Source organism: Misgurnus anguillicaudatus, chromosome 5, assembly GCF_027580225.2.
Source record: "Misgurnus anguillicaudatus chromosome 5, ASM2758022v2, whole genome shotgun sequence".
Lineage (NCBI taxonomy): Eukaryota > Metazoa > Chordata > Actinopteri > Cypriniformes > Cobitidae > Misgurnus > Misgurnus anguillicaudatus.
Genome location: NC_073341.2, coordinates 27,267,437 through 27,291,776, shown reverse-complemented (window position 1 = coordinate 27,291,776; position 24,340 = coordinate 27,267,437). Strand labels below are relative to the sequence as shown.

Below are 24,340 nucleotides of genomic sequence, written 5' to 3'. Positions count from 1 at the left end.
GACTAGTTGCTAAACTGATCTCTTGAACAAATGCCTCGTCGAAAATAACAAATGTTTTGGTTTCCTATGTAATCTATGTGTTGTTTTTTTGCTTGTTATATAAATAAACCACGTTTAAAGAACTTTGTTGTTATTTATTCTTAGCGGAGTTTACTGGAAGTTCATGCGGACCGTGACAGCCGCTTGTTTATGTTGTTACTGCTGAAACGGTCTATAGATATTTTTTATATATTTTTTTAAATCTGGTCTTAAAGTCGCCATGAAAATAAAATGAAAAACTGTAATTTTTTTTACAAGTCATTTACAAATGACTTATCTGTGAGCTTCATTCTTCCGGTCATTGTATGGGAGGTGGCAGTAGGGCTGTTCGATTCCGTTTTTGTTTTTATCGATTCCGATTCCTGTTTCTGGATTTGAAAGAATTGATTCCTAGTATCAATTCCTCACTGTTATTGTTGATTTTTTTTATATACTGTGTCTAACATTGTTGCGTCTTACCATGTCACAGCGAGAAACTCTACACCGGCGTGATGAAGCAACGGTTGCATATTCATTTGTCCTTCAATTGATTCTTCAATTCATGGTGACTTTAATGTTTTTAATAATGCAGTATCAGAGATGACCCTTTGATCCTTGAAGTGTACCCCAAATTGCATTTAATTGCGTTATAAGGGAGTTCTACAAAATCTGTTGGTAAAAACAATAAAAGAAACATTAAAATATATAAACATAAATATTTTGTTACTTAAAAAACAGTTAACTTTTATAGCTCAACAATAGATGAAATACAAAATGCTGGTAATACAGAAACACTAATTCTCTTGTAGATATGCTGCTGTAGTAAAATACATGCAATAATGCAAATATGCTACCGTATTTGATGTATTTTCATACAGTTTCATCTTGTTGGTCAGAAATGATACATACTTTGGCTACATGCAAGATTAAGAATAACCCCTCTATGATATTTGTAGGAAAACTAATACGAATGTTAACCACCAACCTAAAAAACATGGTAACCACATAGGAAATATTAAATTATTAATTTTCTTAGGGACCGCATTAAGAGCATTATAAAGTCATCCAAACAACAATGGCGCCTACAAGTGAAAGGATTTCTTATAAAATTACATGTACCTTGTTTTTATTTTACAATTATACACCAAATTAGTTGATTCAATAAGCCACACAAGTCTTCATTCAACCCCATTTAATGTTTTTGGATTTTAAAAATAGTATGTTTGATCAGCCACAAAACCACTGACAAGCGAAGTAAATAACATTGATTATATCTTTTCAGTGACACCCATCATGCATTGGGATATATTAGGCACCAAGTGAACAGTCAGTTCTTGAATTTCATGTGTTGGAGGCAGAAAAATTTGGCAAGGGAGAAGATCTGAGTGACTTAAGTGTGTGAGGATGCATTATTCTACTGAAAGAGTGCACTTTTATCAGGGACCACCATTGTCATGAAGGAGTGTACATGGTCTGCAACAATCCTACGGTAGGTGTCAAAGTAAGAGCCACATGAATGTGAGGACTCACTGTTTCCAGCAGAACATTGCTGGTCTGCAATCTTCCCTGCTATCTTTCCTAAACGATGCACACACAAATGTGATTTTTCAGCTCAGGCAACCTTCTTCCATTGCTGTACGATCAAGTTCTGATGCATACAGGCCATTTGCAAGCCCTTTTGCCAGTTGATAGGGGCCATCATGGGGACCAGTTATGCAACCCCATACACATCAAACTGTGATGCACTGTGGGTTTTAATATCTTGAACAGCATACATTTCTTTTAGGTTTTACAGCAATTTGAGCTTAAGTACACTGTTAAAAATAAAGATTCCAGAAATGGTCTTTGTCTGGTTTTACAAACATCCACATAACCTTTCTGTAGTTTTTTGTAGTGGATAAATATTCCACAGACTAAAAAATGTAAGAAAGTATTGTAGTTTTTGATACGCTTTAGCTATGATTTGAACCAAGGTAATTTACCTGTTGTTTATTTAGCTTGTTATCAGAAATAAACTGTTAGTACTCTATTGTTATTGATTCTTTGCATTTGTTCAATGAAAGCACGTTTGTTTATGTTCTTACAACCCCAAATCAGAAAAAGTTGGGGCACTGTAGTAATTGTGAGTAATAAAGGAATGGAATAATTTACTAATATCATAAACTTATATTTTATTTACAATAGAATATAAATAACATATCAAATGTTGAAAGTGAGACATTTTGAAATGTCATGCCAAATATTGGTTCATTTTGGATTTCATGAGAGCCACACATTCCAAAAAAAGTTGGGACAGGTAGCAATAAGAGGCCAGCCCAGAACATTTAAATGTAAATGTAAGGAACAGCTTAAGGACTAATTTGCAACTTATTAGGTTAATTGGCAACATGATTGGGTATAAAAAAGCCTGTCAGAGTTGCAGTGTCTGTCAGAAGTCAAGATGGGCAGAGAATCACCAATTCCCCCAATGCTGCGGCGAAAAATAGTTTTCTGAGTTTCTCAGAGAAAAATTGCAAAGAGTTTGAAGTTATCATCATCTACAGTGCATAAAATCATTAAAAGGTTTAGATAATCTGGATCTCTGTGCGTAAGGGTCAAGGCTGGAATTGGATGCCCGTGATCTTCGGGCTCTTAGAAGGCACTGCATCACATACAAGAATGTTACTTTAATGGAAATCATAATATGGGCTCTGGAATACTTCCAGAAAACATTGTCGGTGAACACAATCCACCGTGCCATTCGCCGTTGCCAGCTAAAACTCTATGGGGCGGTTTCCAGGACAGGGATTAGACTAGTCCTAGACTTAAACACTTTAAAGATCTCTCCAAACTGAAAACAACTTGCACTTACATATCTTAAAATACATCAGTGCCCTTTCCTTTACCTCAAAATGCACACAGGTAATGTTTTTAGTAAGGTATGTTTGTTAAAACTAGTTATATTTCCTAATTAAACTAAGGCCTAGTCCTGGATTAAGCTAATCCTGGTCCGGGAAACCGCCCCTATAGGTCAAAAAAGAAGCCTCTGGGCCAAGGCTCATTTAAATGGACTTTGGCAAAGTGGAAAACTGTTCTGTAGTCAGACGAATCAAAATTTGAAGTTCTTTTTGGAAAACTGGGACGCCATTTCATCCGGACTAAAGAGGACAATGACAACCCAAGTGTTTATTAGCGCTCATTTCAGAAACCTGCATCTCTGATGGTTTGGAGCTGCATGAGTGCGTGTGGCATGGGCAGCCTACACATCTGGAAAGGCACCATCAATGCTGAAAGGTTTATCCAAATTTTAGAGCAACATATGCTCCCATTCTGATGTCGTCTCTTTCAGGAAAGACCTTGCATTTTCCAACATGACAATGCCAGACCACATATTGCATCAGTTACAACATCAAGACTGCGTAGAAGAGGATCTGAGTACTGAAATGGGCAGCCTGCAGTCCAGATCTGTCACCCACAGAAAACATTCGGGGCATCATAAAGAGGAAGATGTGACAAAGAAGACCTATTGAGCAACTAGAAGCCTGTTTTAGACAAGAATGGGACAACATTCCTATTCGTAAACATTGGTCCTCCTCCAGCTGTTCCTTATATGTATGTGTTTTCCGGCCTCTTATTGCTACCAGTCCCAACTTTTTTGGGAATGTGTAACTCTCATGAAATCCAAAATGAGCCAATATTTGGCATGACATTTCAAAATATCTTACTTTCATGTTATATGTTTTTATATTCTATTGTGAATAAAATATAAGTTTATGAGATTTGTAAATTATTACATTCCTTTTTTACTCACAATTTCTACATTGTCACAACTTTTTCTGATTTGGGGTTCTACTACTGAACCTTTATTTCTAATTGTGTGATAGGGCCAGATTGGCTAGCCTTCCCATATGCATCATTTGTCAATCTTTTTTTTCTTCACTGTGACACCTATAGGTGATTTTTTTTCCTACACAAATTAGTTTAAAAAATAGAATCCTTCTACGGCCCTGTTGAACTAGGCTACTGGTGGGGGAAAGGATTGATGTAAAATGCTGCCATCTAGTGTTTAAAGTGGACAGTTGTCACATCGGCCGTTCTCAAGCGGAAGGCTGCATCCTCCAGGGGTCGCATTTGTATTACCGTATAAAAGATGACTTTTATTTGAATGCAAAGTAATGCTCACTGAAATAAACGAGGCTTGATGACGTATGCAGCCTGCAAATGCGACCTCCAAAGCAAGCATCCTTCCGCCTGGGAAACGCCATTGCGTTACCCATATACAATACAGACATTTTGTTAAGCATATAATATAGTTATAACAAATACATTGTTTCTTAATAGTATTCGAGACGTGATAGTTTTCCGAACAAAAAAGTCTACATGAAAGGTCACATAAATCCATCCCTACACCGCATGTTGCTCTTCCCATACTTCACTTAAAGACTAATTAAAGGGTCCACATGCTGGCACGGAGATAGAAGGGGACGTGAGAGAGAATCGAGCGCGAGTTTCTCACGAAACACCCGAAGGGGAAAACAAATAGACTATTTAAAATACGAAACTAGGCGGTTCAACTTCAATACGTTTAAAAATAATATTTTAAAGAAGAAGTTTACGTGTATTTATTTTTAAATGAGAAAATTGAGAATGATTTAAGATATTTATATATTTTTTAAATTAATGTAAACAGGGAGATATAATAATAAATAAATAATGATAAATGATAAATAATGATAAATACGTTTGTTTAAATCTTCATAAATATTTATGAACCCTCTCAAAAAATTCTTTTATCCACACAATAATGAATGGGAACTGTGGTTTTGTGCAACAATTATGAAAAATCATTATTCTGCAACAGCGCAGGTGTTCGTTGAACAGTGCGAGTGAATGGGGAGGCGTCAGACTGAGCAGCGCATTTTACTGGAGCTCTCTGTGTACTACTTTCATATTTGACACTGGGAAGCGTGTGAAAACATCAGGATCCTGGATGTACCTGCAAAACCAACGTCTTTCCTGGAACACATGGTGGAAAATGAAACACCTAAATGCAAAACTTTTCATTTAACAGGAGCAGTGTTGACTGGAGCTTGTTGAATCTGGATTGTTGACATGGCAGTTGACGGTAATCATTTACTTATTTACAAAGACGATCGTACTCGCGACTCCAATTGTCGACAGTTCAGTCACTTTATATTTTCAATGCTTAAATGATACAGTTTCTTTATATGTTTAAATGACGAATTCATTTATAAACTTACACAGTATGCGTTTATATTTTAAAATAAGTGTTAATGTTGCACTTGACATTCGGTTAGCCAGTTGCTTTCGTTTGTCATCTTCAGTTTCAAGCATAAAATCTTCTGTCTTATACTCAGTAATAGTTAGTTTTGAGGAACTAAGTATATTGGCAGTGTGTTGTTGATGTATAATATGATGGATCTTTGCTTTCTCAGAGCTGCAGTCTGTACAGTGTGTACATAATATAAATGGATCAGTGAAATGAATTTTGAATGAGTCATTTTCTGTTAATCTTCACTCATGAAAGTGACTCAGCGGCAGAACTGTAAAGGAGTGAATGAGGAATTATAGAACAGTGTGTGTTTGTTTCCTGCTGCCCAGTATGAGTGTAAAATGCCAAAAGTTCAAGTCAAAGTACTTATTTCTGTGTGATTTCAAATGAAATGTTTGTGTTATGTAAATTGAAAGTTGTTGAGTTGTAAATGCTGCTGCTCATTGACACAAAATATCCCCTACTACTAGGTCTCAACATGTCATTTAAAAACCCCAATCTTCACTTTTTGCTTTTACAAACGTGGCACACAAACCTGCCGTGGTATGACATCACAGATCATAACGAAACAAGTTTTGATTTCCAGTTTTTCAGTCACCTGCTGCGCACTTCGTGTCACTCACTACAGTGCTTTAATGAAGGCTTGCATATTCATTTTTGCATTCATCTGCATAAATATTAAGGCCAGGCAGATCTGAAGGCTTTAGCTCCAGATTTCTCTCATATTGCTCTCCCTGTCTGTAGCTCATTACTTCACACAGATGTTGTGTTTCTCTCCCTTCATGAAGTTCAAATCCCTCATGCTGTTCAGAGATCTCTGGCACACTTGTTTGGCTCTCCCAAGAGTAAACATCTTTACTAGTTCAGTCCAGTGGTTGCAGCAGGTGAGAAAGAGACCTTGGCCTAGCTTTAATGATCTGTTTGTGAAATACGAAATAAGATCTTTTTTGTGGATGATGGATCTTTTTGTAAAATGTCATTTTAAAGATGGGTGATTCTTGCGAAATTAGACTTATGAGTTGTCATGAAACATTTTAATAAAAAAAAGGAAATGCTATCAAATTAAGAAGCATACAGTTACAAACTTTATGTACTATTTTGAACATGACTTCAATTGACATCATACAAACCAATTTGGTTGTTTTTTCCACCTTTAAGGGGAACATTTTCATTACCGCAACATGTCCATGACTGGATTTGCGTTCTTTGACATGGAAATATTTCTAATTGAAAATTCTAAAAAATAAAAAGCTTCAGTGCATGTTATACTATAAACATTTACAATAAGGAAAAATGTGGTATTTGGTGATCATTGGTAAATGTAGAGACAATAATAAGGAATATAAATGTGTCCAAGACGAGGGGCAAGCTTCCAATCTCGGAAGTGACTTAAAGGTGCAGTGTGTAATTTTTAGGAGGATCTCTAGACAGAAATGCAGAATAATATACAAAACTATATTATCAGGGGTGTATAAAGACCTTTCATAATGAACCATTATGTGTTTATCACCTTAGAATGAGACCTTTTTATCTACATACACGAGGGGGCGAATTTTTTGTAACTCATTCATTTAAATTATATTAAGTCTTAAACTTCTGCATAATTAAGGGCGTGGCCACTGGAGTGTCAGTTGAACAGCCACTGCTGTCACTAGAATTAAGTTAGGCAGGTGTGGTTTCAGCAACCAGCCACCTCAGCTTCACCCATGTCCCGCCTCTTTACCCATTTTTTTTCCCGGTTTTCCGCAACTTATTCGCTGTGACGCGCGGCCAAGATTGCGACGGCAGGCAACGCCTACTTTAAGCTTCAAAAACGATCTTCACAAATCAATGGGTGACCTCATATTTTTTTTACAGTCTATGATCCAAGACCAATTTTCTTATCCTCCGCAACAATTTTCAATCATTGTTTAAGCCCGTAAGGAACTAACATTTAAAAAAAATTGTTGGAAGGGACATAATTGACTGTGACACCCAAGATGGCTATCGGGTAAGCAGTTCTTATTTTTTTCTCTCCAGATAAAAGTTAAAATTTAGTTTGTCATAGTACCTAGACAACTTTTTAGTTCTCATTACTGAAACATGAGTTTGTAAATGCATATATTTAATGTAATATCACGTTGCGGTAATGATAATGATAATCTAAAAAATGTAAATAATTTTATAGGAAATATTTTTTAAATCCTCTAAAAATAATGGTTATAGTAAGTTCAGACCTAATCTTATATGTGCAAAAATGTTTGCTTCAAGGGCTTTTTAAAAATTCTAATGCTGGACACCTCCTAAATCTGGATTTCATGAGAATCACCCAGATGTGTCTGGGGTTGATTCATTCAGTGAACACTGAGGTATTAGGTCATTAGGTGTGGAAGGCTTTATGGACTAGTGACATTGTACATTGGTAATTTTATTGATTGACACATGCAGTGGAATGAACCACCTCACTGCCCAAGTTTATATTTTTTAATAAAGCGAGCAAAACTGCAACTGGTCATGATAGTCAGTGATTAGTATTTTTACTATAATAAGGATAAAAGCAGGTTTGACATTTGATAATAACATGTTTAAAGCAAAAAAGGTGCCAATTGATTGGACTAAGCAAATTTATCTGTGTAATTGGTTAATTTCTGCTACAGAAATCTCTGTGCTTACAATTTAGTAAGTGTCAAGATTAAGGTTTCAGGAGAAGATGCTGTTTCTAGATTTAGAAGAGAGTCTTTTTGTACACAAACGGAACAGAACAGAAAATAAGGCCAACATCTGCCCAGGACTAAAAGGCGTTGATGTGATTTTACCCTCCAGCCACAGCAGTGCGACGTCTCTCTAATGTCTGCTTCAGAGGCGCTTTGATGAAAGACTTTTTTCGCCTGTAACTCCATCTCAAATACATTCATACAGTCAGCCCCCCCCATGCACTCTTGATGAGGACAGCCTTTGTAGCCGCCTGTGTGGCTACAGGGAACGATAGGGCGAAATCCATCATTTTATCTCATCCAGCCCGCCTCCTTCCAACACACACACACACACACACACACACACACACACACACACACACACACACACACACACACACACACACACACACACACACACAGTCATTCAGTCTCATCAACTCCTGTGTAGTTATAAAAAATACATGCATACATGCTTTTGAAATCCCTGGATACATAAAAAACAGATAATCCTGTTTGTGCCAAGCCAATGGTGTTGATTGGAAACTGGAGGTTTTAATGAGCATACGAATACTGTCTTTTTTAATGCCCTGGTCTCTCTCACCTCGTGGGATCTCTGCACAGCCTACCCACCAAATCATTTACAGCCGCCAGCCGTGTAACACCACTGTGTGTTGGTCTGCTTCATTGCTTCGGGAAATATGCACATGTATTTTACTGTCTTACAAGGACACACAATTATACGTGTGTGCCCTTACTTTAACTGTGTCGAAGCAGATTTAAAAAAAAAAGTACTAGACAAGTAATAAAGCTCTTGCAGGAGTCTTGATTTATTCGATTTTCTGTTACGTATTTAAAGAGCAGAAAGTTTCCCAGCTCACCAAGAATGTTGCTGTAAGATGTTTTCCAAATGGTTTGGTATTTAGCAGCACTTAATGTTTCCTTCCTGGAAAACTGGAGTTTCATATGCTTTTCATTAGATTATCCCACAGGCTACCAATACTCTGTTGTTTTATCACCCTCTGACACACTAATGCATAATTCTCCCTATTAACTTGCTGACTAGCATCTTTCGGTGTTATTCTGGGAGGTATCCAAGACACCCAATCACCCACTGGAGATGTGGGTCATTAAAATGTTTTTTTTTGTGCCGGTGCTTAGTTTTAACTGTTCTATCAGAGATTTAGACTGTGTCTAAATAGCCCCCTATATACTCATTCACTATTTCCTACATTAATTCACTGATATTGTCTACTTGAATGAGTGAAGGAAAACGATTAATTCGGACACCGAAAGCGCTGCAGGCGCCATCTTGTGTACAGACGTGGGAGTTTATTTGGCACACGCCACACAGTGAAGGCGGCTAGCTGAAGGTCTGAGAAACATGGGAACTTTGAAAGGACAAGGACCGCTCAAGAGACCATATTACTCACACGTAAAGCAACCAATTACGTTTCGCTTTTTGCGGCGTCATGTTTAGCGGCTCGGAAATGTCGCCACAATAACATTCATGAACGTCTCTAAAAGTTTACAACAACAATAGCAAATGCGATAAAATACTTGCATATTTTTCACATGCAGCATTATTTGATCTTGATTAAAGTGCACCTATTTAATTGCTTAAAGCCAAAGTTATTTTGTGTATTTGGTATAATACAATGCGTTTGTGTGGTTTATGGTTAAATACGTCCGATGTCAGATGGAAATGTGACGCTCCTTACCATGTTTGAAAGATTTGCGCACAATGCAATGCTTACAAAAGTTAACTTACAGGCTGTGAGTCCAAGCAGGACGATTATGATAATGTCGGTCTTGTCTACATCACCAATCCCAGGAAGTAAACTGTTACCTACAATCTGTGTGTTTGTTGTAGTCCTAGAAAAGAGATTTACGTTGGAGACGATAACTTGTGTCATCGTTTACTTTTGGGTTTGTACCTTTAAGAATATTGTTAACATGTAATACACACTTACACATCAAAGGAAATGTAAAATTGTGAATCAGATAAATGGTGCTCTTTAAGCATGTCACTTACTGTATGCAAACATAAAAGCTTTTTTCTTCGATTAGATGGCTTTTTGTTGTTTCTGGGCAAACCGTTAAAGATCGCAACACACAAACATGTCTCGTAAATCCTGTATAATTCAACCAATCAGAGGACGACTTTGAAATCTGTTGAAGTGTTTACAGAAAAGTTGCATATGCATTAGATGTTCAGCCAACGGTCCGTAGACGTGACGTCTTATGCTACGTACACACCAAGCACGGGGCATCGCGTTACTCTCTCTAGATTACTTGTGGGATTTAACTTCGTTTCATGCAAATTTTTTGCAAAGACGAGTTTGAGGTGAATAGCGCGTCAAACGCACCGCCCATATCGTGTCATTCGCATCGCCCCACGCGAGGACGCGTCTGATCACGTCTTTGCATTGACTTTGTATGTAATGTACTCGTGCAAATCATTGAACTCCCGTTTGGTGTGTATGCCCCATTAGACTAATCGGTTGTACACTCCTTATTGCAGTGCATTATGAAATTGAATAAGTGCACTCACTATAATTTCAGACACCATTACAAAATTGCTGTCCTCTTAAAAATTGCACTATTTAATGGTATGGGGCCTATTTCGGACACAGACATAGTTCAGCGAAAAACTTTTTTTTTGCAAATTCTCGCCTTCATGTCGTTCCGTTGTATGAGAAAGATAGTGTAGACAATCTGTTCTATTTAACTTATTTTTGTGTCCCACAGAAGATAGAACGTCATATTGATTTCAGAAGATTTTTATATTTTTCAGGTGACACCCTTTAAAATAAGGGTGCTGTAAGGGACCGTTTCTTTCTTATCTTTTTCTATTACCCTTGTGTGGAACCATACAGCCAGAACATACTTCCAACTAGGACCTTTATTTTAACCACAGAACAAAACACATTTACATTTAAGCATTTGGCATTCAAGCATATTTGTTTTTGTGCCAAGCAATTTACATTTAAGTGTTTGCACACTAAGTATGTACTGAATCTCCCACAATGCCTCTTGGGGCAAGGTTGCTGACTGACAAGACAGTGCTGCTTCTCATGAGGTCTGTGTCTCTGAAAAAAACTATAAAAGGTGTGTGTGTGTGTGTGTGTGTGTCTTCATGAATAAATTCTGAATCTCTTGTTCTTCCTCTCTTACATGATAGCGGCCTCCAGTTTTACTTTCTGCCGCCCTGCAGTGGAGTACAGGGCCCTTCCAGAGGACTTTAAGTACCAGCTGAGCCGTTGCGCAGGTGGAAACCTCACCTGGCATGAGGGGCACAGCCGCAAAACAGCAGGTGGCCGAATGGTCAAATTGCTACAGCAGCCTGGAACTGAAGGAGCGCAGGTGAGATCAGTGTCTGTTGTGTTTGATCTCTTAACTAAATGCCAACTATATATTCTAGCTCTTCTGAATGTAATCATCTTACTATCAAATATGCAGAAAATATTAAAGTCACATCTGCGGCATGATGGCGATGTGTAGCACTCTTCTTCAATGAACAATAAAGAGTGTTTTATTATGTATTCCCTGTATCAGCTTCAAAAGAGCAACACTTCATAGTGTCTCATTAATATGATTTGAGTACCAAAACTGAGGCAAAGTAGCGAAATTGGGCACAGAGCTTCCAAGTGCTTTTTGCATATGATTTTAAATTTGATCAAAAGGAGAAATGGAGAAAGATCTTGATCTTAAATTTCAGCTTTTAAAAGCATAGCCTCTTGGCTGTAGAAACTAGTCAATAATGTCTTTCAATTATTCCATAGTCTATTCATTATGAAGTCTCAATAGAAAATTTGTGTTTGCATAGATATCATCTTTTGCTGTCCATTGTTGCAGTATTAATATAGGAAAATGGATCTCACCTTTCAGCAATGCACTTTCCATTAAAAGGGTGGGGGTGAGGAAACAAAGGGCTCCCGTGCTCTCTCCAAACATCCATCTTTCCATCAGTCCATTTAGTTTAGTGCTTAGTTTATATAGAATAGCAGAATGTTGTTAGGCCCAGAGGGTAGAGCACAGAGAGGTCATGCTCCACAGAGTGGCTTTAAAAAGCCTTGGTGGACCTCACGGTCACATGAGCACTGACTGTTTGTTGATTTGAGTACTGAAAGCAGAGATATGGGCCGTAATGCGTGTATTGAACTCATTTCATCTTCTGCATTAGCATATTAATGAAGCGAGCGGCCTGGTCTGGTCTGTAGAGCTTTGTGAGTCAGACTCACCCCTACAGACAATCTCCTGTTAGACCTTTCAACAGGTTTGCACATGCTTATTAACCCCAACCTGATTTCGTTTAACTGAGACAGATAATGTTATCTAAATGAGTTTGTGTTCTGCCTTTAATTAATGTTACTTAAAAGAGTTTTCTTATTATTGTAAACGTGGTCTCCTATTTTGCTGTCCATTTTTCTTTATCTGGTTTTAAATGAGTATATTTTATCTGAGTGAAACTAGGTGATACTTATCTGGAAATTATGCGTTTGTTGTGGGTTAATTATGTCCAGGGTTCCTACGGGTCCTGGAAATCCTTGAAAGTTTGTGAATCTGGGGGAAAATTCAAGGCCCTGGCAAGTTTTTGAAAATATACATTCATAGATACAGGTCATTGAAAGTGCTTGAATCTATTTTATGCAAGAAGTTCTCTGGAAAAAAAATCCATATTATTCCCTGTGTAGTGTAGGATAATATCATAAAAATTCTAGTCTTTTTAAGCACACGTGCTTAACTGTTCTCTTTAAATGCTTATATTTCTGTATGTGAATGTTGATTCATACCAAAATGCTTTTTTGCATAGTTGTGTTTGACACATGAAAACGTCTCTGGTTACATATGTAACTGTGGTTCCCTGAGAAGGGAATGAGACGCTGCGTCTCCCTTGCTATACTTCCTGCGTCCCTGTAACGCTATCTTTGGTTATATTTCAGATAACGATATACCTCCCGCGTCACCCTGTCTTTGTCGTTAACCCCCGCCATTGGTTGAATTTAATATACACATTCAGACACACTTACCCCTGCAGGTGTCCCCAAAGTGTCACTGCAGTGACGCAGCACAAGTTCCCTCGAAAGGGAACTGTAACAGTGTATCTTAAATGGTAACACAATGTAACCTTGTTCTCACTTGAAATGTGTCCCCACATTTAGTCCTTGAATTTGAGGGTATTGGACCTGGAAAGTCCTTGAAAGGTCCTGGAATTGGAAGTTAACTAAGGTGTGTGAACCCTGTATATTTTCTGTTTTATTTAACTATCAGTAACTTATAATAAGGAGCTTTACCATTCAACTAATGCTTTTTTACAGAAAATGCTCTCAGTATTTGTTGGATTTATTTCTGTATAGATTGCATGCAGAAAAATACCACAAAAACTCATTATTATGGGAAACAAAAAAATAACACAGTTTTATTGATCTGTTTATGTTGTCTCAAAACTAATCAAGCACCAAACTTAAATACGCATTTAGTTTTTTGTGAGTAATTGGAAAAACACAAGAGCCTCTTTGTATTTGTTTAGATTTTGAATTTGGTTCAAATAGTTTCTTTTGATTTTAACTAAAAGTGAATTTGTAATCTTGAGCTTGCCGTGATCAGACATCTATGTTAATTTTGTCGCTCTACAAAAACCCCAAGCTGGAGTTGATGAGATTCTGGGTAACCTCTGCACCTCTGTTTGGCATTTATTTAAATCGTCGGTAATGAATGGAGAACCTTGTTAGCCTACAGTGACGGGAAGGAGAAACAGCTAAGCTCTGTTTTATCTTCCTCTAATGGTTTCATAGCCAAATGTTTTGTTCATACCATCTACACTTGTTCATATTTTTCTTAACAATGTAGGTTGGAACAAAGTCTTTTGTCTCAATACATAAAAGAGTCACTGACATCCTGCCATACTGTGTGCTCGTCCCAGATGAATAAAGAAAATACAAAGTTCATTTTTTATGGCAAATCTTTTCTTACTTTCATCATTACTGATGTTATTTGGCGTAAACTGTGCCAAGACAAACCACTATGCACAGCCGTGTCATGTCAGAATGATAAAAGACAAAAAGTTAAACTATATTTAAAAGTCTTTAAAAATATGACTTTTTTGTATTTATTTGTGTAGTGAAGATTTTTATTGTGAGTGAATGTAACTTACAGTATAATAAAATTTTCTTTGTTTATTGAGTGTGAATTTCATCCTCCCCACAAGATTCGATAATGTATAGACTCTCTCTGTATTATTGTCTATAGGGACATGGAGTGAGAAACATTGCACCAGCTTGTGCTACTGGATGAGACCATATGTCATACAGAGCTCAAATGATGAGAAAATATGTAATAATAAAGCTTGAAAGTCCTAAATCAAAACCTTTTCATGTTCCTTGGTTGACACTTAGAATTCAAACAGAGATACATGCTTGATAGCCTCATGTTCTCATCTCCAATGGAGGGCATTCAGTGCACTTTTGCCCTCCAGAGAGCATTGGCAACCAGTTTTGTAAATGCTCACTGATTCGGTTTATATTATGTGCACGCTTTTATACATGTATGTGCATGTGCAACAATGCGTGTGTGCGATTTTTCTGCAGTTGCAGAAGATTTCCTCTGCGCCCTCAAGGGCAAACGCAGCAGAGAAATAAAGTAGAAAAGTTGCCTGAGGGAGAGAGAGAGAGAGAGAGAGAGAGAGAGATGGGGACGAAACTGTGAAGGAGAAAGAAAATTAAGAATAAACTTGAGGGATGGGGGACAGATGGTGGCAATGGTCTAGAAAAGCAAAACAAATAGAGGGAAGAGTGAGCAAATGAGTGAGTGATTTTGGAAGGATAAATGACTATAGTAATGAATCAGAACAGCAAAGAAAAGAAAATATGCAGAGCACAGACAATAAAACTGAGCTGATAACATGTTTCATGACAGTGTTTTCCAAAATTTTTGTCTTATACACTGGCAGAAAAAATTGTCCAAATGCCCAAGCTGTCTCTGAGGCAAAACTCTTTAAAAGGGCCCTACTATGTACCTTTGAAGGGACACTCCACTTTTAAAAAGTCTAGGCCGATATGGCTGGAAACTGTACTGTCATTCTGGCATAATAATCAAGGACTTTGCTGCTGTAACATGGCTGCAGGAGGCGCAATGATATTATGCAGTGCCCCAAAATAGTCCCCTGCCATTGAAAGTTAATAAGGGGACTATTTTCGGCTGCGGCGTGGTATCACTGCACATCCTGCAGCCATGTTGCGGCGGCGGGGTCTTTGGTTGTTGCGCCAGAATGAGAGTATGGTTCCTAGGCATATCGGTCTAGAAAATGGCAACTTTTAATTTTCTGTCTGTCTTAGTACACAATGTAACAACAGAAAAGTTTTGGATTATTGGTTATTTTTTAGCACAATGCTAATGGTCTAATCAGATTCAATGGATTATGCTAAGCTATGCTAAAAGTGGTAGTGCCAGACCCAGAGATCAGCTAAATGGATTCCAAAAAGGTAAAAATCAAATGTTTAACTCTAGGGGAGCTGGAAATTAACATATTTTCAAAAAAAGTGGGGTGTCCCTTTAAGGTACTACTATGAACTCTTTAGGTGCAAAGGTGTACTGTTTGAGTATCTTTTCCATTTAATGAGAATCAGAGCAGTTATAGAGTATGGTGTTAAAGTATCAGTATTTGAAAATGAAAAAAGTGTGAGCAAGACGAGGGGAGAATTTATGACCATCTGGTTTCGTTATATAAAAAAATTAAATGAATGATTGTACAAAATGTGACCCTGTTTGTAAAATGAATTCTCATAATGTCATTATAAAATAATTGTAAGAAAAGGAGTAACCTATCAAAGTTTGATATCCATCATTATTCCCTTTCACACATACAGTCTTTACTGGTAATTTACTGGTAAATTGCAGTTAACAGATCATGTGTGAACAGAACATTTCCGGTAAATCAGTGCTCCCAATTTACCAGTAAGACAGGTTGTAAGATTACCAGTAATTTACCGGTAAGCGCTATGTGTGAACGAAAATTATAGGATTACCGGCATTTAGAACGGATGACGTCAGACCGTGCTGACAGCTTCGGGCCAATCATAGCGCTTTAATACAGATGACGCGTTTACCCCTGCACTGTTTACGGACGTTTCCACACACATGCTGCTTGAAAGTTGAGCACACGTGAAGTTTACGTCCACATTTCTTCACAAAAGTTGTTTAAAACAGCTTACCGCCGAATTGACGACGTCCTTAGCACGCCCTCTGTGAAGCCTAATGTGCAAACGGTAGTGTTGTTAAAAACGCATTTTCGGTTTGACGTCGTCTCATTCAATGTTGTTTGGTCATGAGCAACTTCACAGACGTGAAAACAGCAAAATACGGACCGTGGATATGAACGACGTGGATTGTTTACAAATACAACACTGAGCCCGCCGCGTGCTACAGGTACTTCCGCTTTCTCAACGAATTTACCGGTATTTTGATACTGATGTGTGAATGATGTCTTACTGGTAAAATAACGGAACGCCACTGAGTGTGTGAACAGCACATTTTTGTATTTACTGGTAAATTCATTCTGATAAATTCATGGTAATTTACCAGAATTACTGTGTGAAAGAGGCTATAATGATTTCAATCTTTGACTTCTCAGTCAATATTAAAGATATCAAGAATATATTTTACAGAATGTTCTTTGTGTTATGTATGTTATGTTAGGGTGGTTGGTGGCACTTTATTTGAAGCGGTGTGCATGAGACTGACATGACACCTTCATAATCATGACATGACATTTAAATGACAGTTTAATGTAATAACCCATAAAGCTAGGTAGTTTCTTAAGTTTGATCATTATTCTGCTATGTCATGTTTATGACAGATTTATGATGTACAACGTTATGATGTACTGGTTTATGTCAAATTGTCATAACAAAGACGTCTAAAACAATGTCATCTTTGCATTGAAAAACGAAATAATTAAACAAATTACACTTAATAACAGTTGTCATAAACGTGCGTAAAATCTCCTTCATGTTCATGACACGTGTCATGTTGTGATTGTGGAGGTGTCATGTCAGTCTTGTGAACACCCCTTCAAGTAAAGTGTAAACGGATGGTTTTATGTAAAAAAAACAGCAAATCACAAAAAATATTTTAGCTGGGATTCACCAACCGGGTTACAAATGAGAGTCTGTTTGATTCAATATTTTAATGATGAACTAATAATTGAAGTCATAATTTCTGTTTTATAGATTCTCCTTTGTGCATTCATGTGTACTCATGATTTTATGATATTCTTTAAAGTCATATAAATATTTATAATCCTTTTTTTTTTGCTGTAAACAATGTTATTAAATTGTAGGTCATAGACATACTAAACTCAGTTTCATTATCTCTGTCAAAACTCTAAATGGCTCTAATAAAATGATCACTTAGTGACTTTTTTATAAGCGTTATTAGTCTGAGCTTAAATGTAAGTGTGTGTGATGAAGGTCAGGCGGGTGTTATTGGGGTTTATGCCAGTAGTGCAGCCAATGGAACGAATACTAATCACTCCAGAATGGCCTTCATTTATATAGCTCAGTTTGTGGAATCAGGGGCATGTCAGTTTGTCAGCCAATCAGATGATAGTGTGAGATGAAACTATCCATCTTAATCACAGCCAGTGCATGATGTGGAACACAGTTATTTAAAAAAAAAAGTATTTCCCCACAGGTCTTAGTGGGAGGGAGACTCTTAACCTCAATAAAGAATGCATCTGCATATGGCCTTTATGTTATGTTAGAGATTAGTTTAGATTGAGCAGTGTTGTACATTCGTGCATTTTATAGGGCTCCATAAATCCACATAACATCAAATCATACTTTATCAAGTTTATTCCACTTTGTGAAATGGCAATTTATTTGATTTATTCAGCTTATTTCTCTCTCTCTCTTCGTGCTTTTTGTTCTCTCTCTCTCTCTCTCAGTTACGTTCAGGCGAATCTTACTCTGTTTACCATACCAGCCCCACCTTGCCGTGTCTCTCCAGACCAGTGGTCCTGTGGTCTCAACAGGATGTTTGTAAATGGCTAAAAAAACACTGTCCACACAATTACTTGACCTACGTGGAGGCTTTTTCCCAGCATGCTATTACAGGTACGTATAGGGACAAATGCGACTGTCTGTTCCTCTCTTTTCTTTAGACACTTATCAAGATCACAAACACATTGATTCTGCACTGTCAGATAAAAAAAGGTAAAACAATTATCCAAATTGTCACTGGGGCAGTACCTTTTAAAGAGCACCTATTACATTGCTAAAAACAACGTTATTTTGTGTATTTGCGATAATACAATGTGTTTGTGTGGTTTATTGTGCAAAAAACACATTATTTTCAGCCCAGTCTCACGAAATTTTGTGATATAGTCACATAGCTTTTTGATTCTTTTTTCGTGATATTGTCACGAATTTCCGTGTTTTCTCGTGGTTGTATCACAAATTTTTGTTTACGTGTAGTTGTCATGTATTGGTAACTGTTTTGTCCTATTTCTTACCATTGTCGCTTCGGTTTAGGGTTAGATTTACATAAAATGACATCCTTAACCAAACCCAACTCGAACCCTAATGCTAGGCAACAATGGTTTAAAAATCAGTCAGAAAAAATTGTATAAACCAATACTTAAAGGTGCAGTGTGTAAATTTTAATGGCACCTAGTGGTAAGGGTTGCAAATTGCAACCAATGGCTCAACCCACTGCTCAGCCTTCGCTTTTGAAACGCATAGAGAAGGTACAGTAGCCGCCACCGGAAAAACATGTCATCGTCAGAGACAAAAATGTTTTTCCGTTAAGGCCTACTGTAGAAACGTGGTGGCACAAAATGGCGACTTCCACGTAAGGGGACCCTCGTGCATGTAGATAAAAACATCTCATTCTAAGGTAATAAAAACATAACGATTCATTATAAAAAGGTCTTTATACACCCATGAAAATGTCGTTTTGTATGTTATATTACATTTCTGTCAAGAGATCCTTCTAAAAATTACACACTAGACCTTTAAATTGACATCCTAACGCAAACACCAAATCTAACCCTAAACCGAAGCGACAATGGTTTGAAAATAGGAAAAAGCAGTTGAGTAACCAATACATGGCAATTACACGCAAACAGAAATTCATGAAACGATCACGAAGAAAGAGGAAATTCGTGACAATATCATAGTCAGAAATGTAGTATCTGGAAAGTATCTGAACCATTAAACACAATGCTAAGAGTGAGCGAGCTGTCTGAGGTAAGATGGCCACCAGGTGATGACGTTAGAGACTCCGCCGTAAGACATCTAGCCTTTATACATATCTATGGTCGTGGCCACGTCAACAGGCACAGGAAGTAATCTGCGTGTTTGTTGTAGTCAAAGAAAGGAGATTTATGATGGAAACGATAACTCACGACGTGGTTTACTTTGGGATTTGTACCTTTTGCATATCGTTAACATGTAATAATACTAGGGATGCTCCGATCGATCGCCCGACAATGCTTGCTATGCTTCTCAATGAATTACGGCGAAATGCTGCTACATCCAAAAGCCAGGGTGCGCTCTCGTGCCGAAACTCAAAATGCGCTGTAGATGAAGAACAATACACACGCAGCTATGACGACTCGCAGCTCAAAAAATGTCTTAAGGATATATTTATATTGCTGTTCTTCAAACCTTTTCAGGTATTTTCATGATAATAAAGAATATGTTTAATAATTATGTTTGACGAGTGTTGCTTTTTCAAATGTATGTTATAAACGGTTTAAAATTAACAGTGATTTTTAGATCGATAAGGACTTACTGATCAAAAGCCGTAGTACATGAAATAGCTGTGAATAAGATCGTCTGTCCGATTCAGAATAGTGATCGGCCACGTATTTTTAGTGGAGATCGGCATTGATCGGAGCATCCCTAAATAATACACACTTACACACCAAAGAAAATGTAAAATCGTGAATCAGATAATTGGTGCTCTTTAAAAAGGTCCTAATATGTACAATGTAAAAATTAGTTGTTGCACATAAATTTTATTAATTAATTTAAAATTAATTTCCACTTTCTTGACTAGTGAGGACTTGCTATAAATTATAAAAAATTAAGCTGAAATAACTTTCAACTTATTTTTTATAATTTCTAGCAGCTTCGATCTAGTAAAGAAAGTTTAAATAAGATGTAAAAAAAACTTGAATAAACTTAACAATTTAAGTGCAACAAGTTTTTTACAGTGTATTTTTAACAGTGTATCATTTATGTGCAGGTGCATTGAGGTACTAATATGACCTCTTTATGTGCAAAATTATACTTTTTGAAAGGGCACCAGTGTCAGCTAAGTAATATTTTTGAACAATTTTTCTGAAATATTGAGTCACAGAGAGAATCAAACAGAAAGCAGTAAATTTATGCAGTAAATCGATGAAAATTGTTTTCCTGCAACTATGTGGTTTGAAGTATTTAGGGCTTTGCTGTGAATGGCAGTTAAACACGGTGGGGAAATAAATTCCTGGTAGATTGTGACTTCAGGCAGCAATTTTACCAAGCATGTTACCAAAAACGCACAGAGATTACTGAAAACAGAGTGATAATAACCTTAGGAAAACTTGTTATTATTGACTTGTTTATTGCTAGCAAAACTGTATAAGTAGGGGAAGAGAACGGTGACTGAGTTTCCAAAAAGCATTTGATTATTCAAATCTTTCTCTCTTTCAGGTCGTGCTCTCTTGAGACTGAATGGTGAGAAGTTAGAGAGGATGGGTTTGGTTCAAGAGACCCTGAGACAAGAGCTTCTCCAGCAAGTCCTACAATTACAAGTACAAGAAGAGGGACGCAACTTACAGCTGCTCAGCAGAGGTTTGCTTTGTTTTTAAATTTTAGGAAAACCTATTAGAAGTCAATGTATAACCATGCACAATTTACCCTGGAGCACAACTTGGTCATGCTGGTTTAGGGTGGCCATTCGTGCCAGTTCCGCCGGACGCGTCCTGAGCGTGTTTTCGGGTGCGTTCTCGGGAGGTCGCGTTGCTCGACCGCATACGTCATCGAGGTTCTCACATTTCAGTTAAAATACATTAGAAAATTAAGATTTATTTCTTTTAAAGCAACTCTATGTAGTTTCCATGTAAAAATGACTTACAGCTCCCCCATGTGGTTGAAAAGTGCAACAGTGCCTGGTATCAGACACTCTTCTGCAGGCAGGGGGAGGGGCAGGGCTGTGTGCTCTACCCTCCACCGCCACTTTCAGAGTGTGCTTGTAGCATCTAGGAGGCTGCTCAGGTTGCAGCAACAGTACAATTTGTCCAGTTAAAAGTTGTTCTATCACTGAAATAATTTTAGAGACATTATTTAAAGGTAAAAAACTACATAGTGTTGCTTTAAGACATGCAATCATTGTAGTTTCATTCTTACCTTGAAATGTAACGGTTGCTTTTCTGAAATTAAACTCGAAATATTAAACCTTGATAACGTATGCGGTCGACCAACGAGACTTCCGGATAACGAACCCGAAAACATGTTCGGGACGTGTCCGGCGGAACTTGCATGAATGGCCACCCTATGCTGGTTCCAGCACCAAATTGACAGCAACCATCATATCCCATCTTGAAAAATTATGCTGGTCTAAACTGGTCTGTTCAAATGTATGTGTGCAGAGTGTATAGCAAAAATGAGGAAAAAAGGTTCATAAAACATTTACAGGAATGTAAGCGTAAAGTACTGGCAACGTAATAAGAATGAAAGTTTATGTGAGTTTATATGCATCCGATGGAAAACTAATCAGAGATTTTACATTCATGCTATTCATCTCTCACTCTTTTTCACTTCTCAGGGCTATCTGAAAACCTGTCATAGCTTTAGCCATGCGTGGGGCAGGTCTACCAGGCTGGTTGCTCTCTGAAGCAGCATCAGAGTGCCTGGGGTTTAAGGCCAGAGACGTTTGACTGAAGCTGTCAGAGGCTGGGACACAAAGACACGGGGACAGCCTTCAGTTATGCTACTTAACTCCCACATTCTTACTATGCCAGAGGAACTCGGACCAGATTTATAAAAGGAACTGTTGAGTTATCTACCCTCAAAATACAAACCTCAAATGTGGAGTCCTAATCCTTATGTCTAATAATACTGGACCCAGTGTGCTGCACCAAACTTTTCTTCATTTTGATGCAACAACCTGACTTGTTGGAGAATTGAATCTGAAAAGTCTGATGACCTGATGTAAAAGCTACATTCTAGAATGACCTACAGTAGATGACTGATGATATTGACCGATAACACAAAAGTTTTGAAGGCTTATGATGACTGTTTGTTCACAGAAAACCGGTTTCTACACTTATGCTGGAATGTGACCTTACCAGACGTGCCCTCAAACGGAAGACTGTGGTATTAGGCAAAATGTATGCGGTTGAATTCCTGCAGGTGTTCCAGGAATCGAACTGTGCTGCCTGCATCTGACTATAGGTTACAGCATTGTTGGGACTTTTCCTAGAGCTAAGAAATAAACTGGTTCCCAACAAGCAAACAGCACACACAAAGGGAACCTGTTTTGTAGAATTACGGTATCAACATCTTTCTATCTTTCTTGGTCTTGGAAAAAAATTCCTGAACATCCCATTTTGGTTTAGATTCAAAGGAACACGGCGATTTTTTGGGATTTTGGCTTGTTCACCGTATCCCCAGAGTTGGATGAGTCCATACATACCTTTTTCCTCTCTGTGTGTGCAGTAACTCTGTCCACCATCCACCGCTGGCCTGGCTTGGCACGGGGACTGGAAGTGGATGGCTCCAGCTGGCGTGCTGCTCCCAAGAAGTGACACAATAATGCCATTATTTTCCTATTTATATGTTGTGATTTGTATGGTCACAGTGTGTACAAATGGCGGGGTCGGGTGAGACACAGCCATCTTTTGATCGTATACATACTGGGAACTATATTCTCAGAAGGCAAAGCACTGCTACTTGGGTGGAGTGATTAGCGCAACTCTAAGCGAACTTTCTGCTCCCACCACAGGGCTTCTCAGGTGCTGCGGGCAAATCAAGAGACTTCTGAAAATATAGTTCCCAGTGTGTATGCGGTTGGAGGATGGCTGTGTCTTATATGACCTTGTTGTTTGTACTTGCTGTGACTATACTGTGAGTTATTTTGTTACTTATTGGGAGCAGTGTGCTGGCTGGAGCCATTTGCTTCCGGTCTTTGTGCTAAGCTAGGCTAGCGGTGGGTGTGTCAGACAGAGTTATGGGACGCACGGAGATGAAACAGGTGTGTGTGCACTTATCTGGCTCTGGGGGATACGGTGAATAAGCTAAAGCCCCAAAAAGTCACCGTGTTCCTTTAACTAATGTTAGGAGTTAAGAGCATGTCACATTACTCTAGTTTAAGGATTAGATTGTAAAATGCCATGGGTTTGAGTGCAAGGGAACACATCTAGTGACGTACTGCTAAAATGTTTACATGAAATGCACTGTGAGACACTAAGGATAAAAGCATTAGCCAAATGTGTAAGTGTTAGAGGTAAAACTTATTGTTTCAAAGCCAACAGATTAAAGATTTTGAACTCTATGTTTTATTTGGCAAAATCAGGTGGTGCAATGATAGCATTGATATTAAAATAATAAGTACCTCTGGTCACAAAAAAGTGTGTTTATCCTGTGTAAATTACAAAGCTCTGTAAGCCTCTGAGAATTGCAGATGACGGATGTAACAGAGAAACAGATGACACGCTGCGTCACCGTAGTTTAAAAAAGAATCAGGTGTGGACTTGCCCGAGAGACCATTCAAGTAAACCACAACAAGAGTACTTTGAAAGCTGTATAAGACAAGCAGGAACTGTAAAACTGTATTTATATGTGATACTGTATGTTGTGAAAAGAGTTAATGTATTATTAAAGTAAGCAATTGAGTTGGATATCTCACGCTATACATGGATTATAATAATTTCATGACATGAGGTATTTCCTGTTATTACGGTGGGCAGAAACATCTTGGGATACTCTGAGATGGGCAAATAATAGCTTTCAGGTGAGATGTTAGATCTTTAAAGATACAAGAAACAGATTTCTAATAGTTTGTGTCTTGCTTTCAGTTTGTTGTGAGAAGAAAAGAGCTTTGACTAAACAGGAATACAGATGCAAATTATTTTGGCCGCACTGTTCAGATTACACAGTGGTTTTACCTGAGGGTAACATTACTCATGTTAAATTTGAATGTTACATCCCCATAATGCTTATGTCATATTTTCACGTGGCTTTGTCATGTGACATTGCATATATGTGCAAATGACACTTTTAAATACATATTTGTTTGGTTTTCACATTAACACTTAAAGACTGTTTAATTGTTTTTAAACGCTATAGCCTATTTCATGTATTTGTATACTGTATTTAACATTGCATTC

At 37.7% G+C, this 24,340-nt stretch overlaps 1 protein-coding gene across 1 annotated transcript; it reads left to right on the top strand.

Moving 5' to 3' along the window:
* The first annotated feature begins 4,889 nt into the window (after positions 1–4,889).
* samd10a (sterile alpha motif domain containing 10a) lies at positions 4,890–23,893 on the top strand. Its single transcript, XM_055168882.2, has 5 exons — positions 4,890–5,122; positions 11,147–11,328; positions 17,909–18,077; positions 20,664–20,804; positions 21,778–23,893. Exons 1-5 carry the CDS (start codon positions 5,110–5,112, stop codon positions 21,798–21,800), a joined length of 528 nt encoding a protein of 175 aa, XP_055024857.2. The 5' UTR covers positions 4,890–5,109; the 3' UTR covers positions 21,801–23,893.
* The last annotated feature ends 447 nt before the right edge of the window (positions 23,894–24,340 follow it).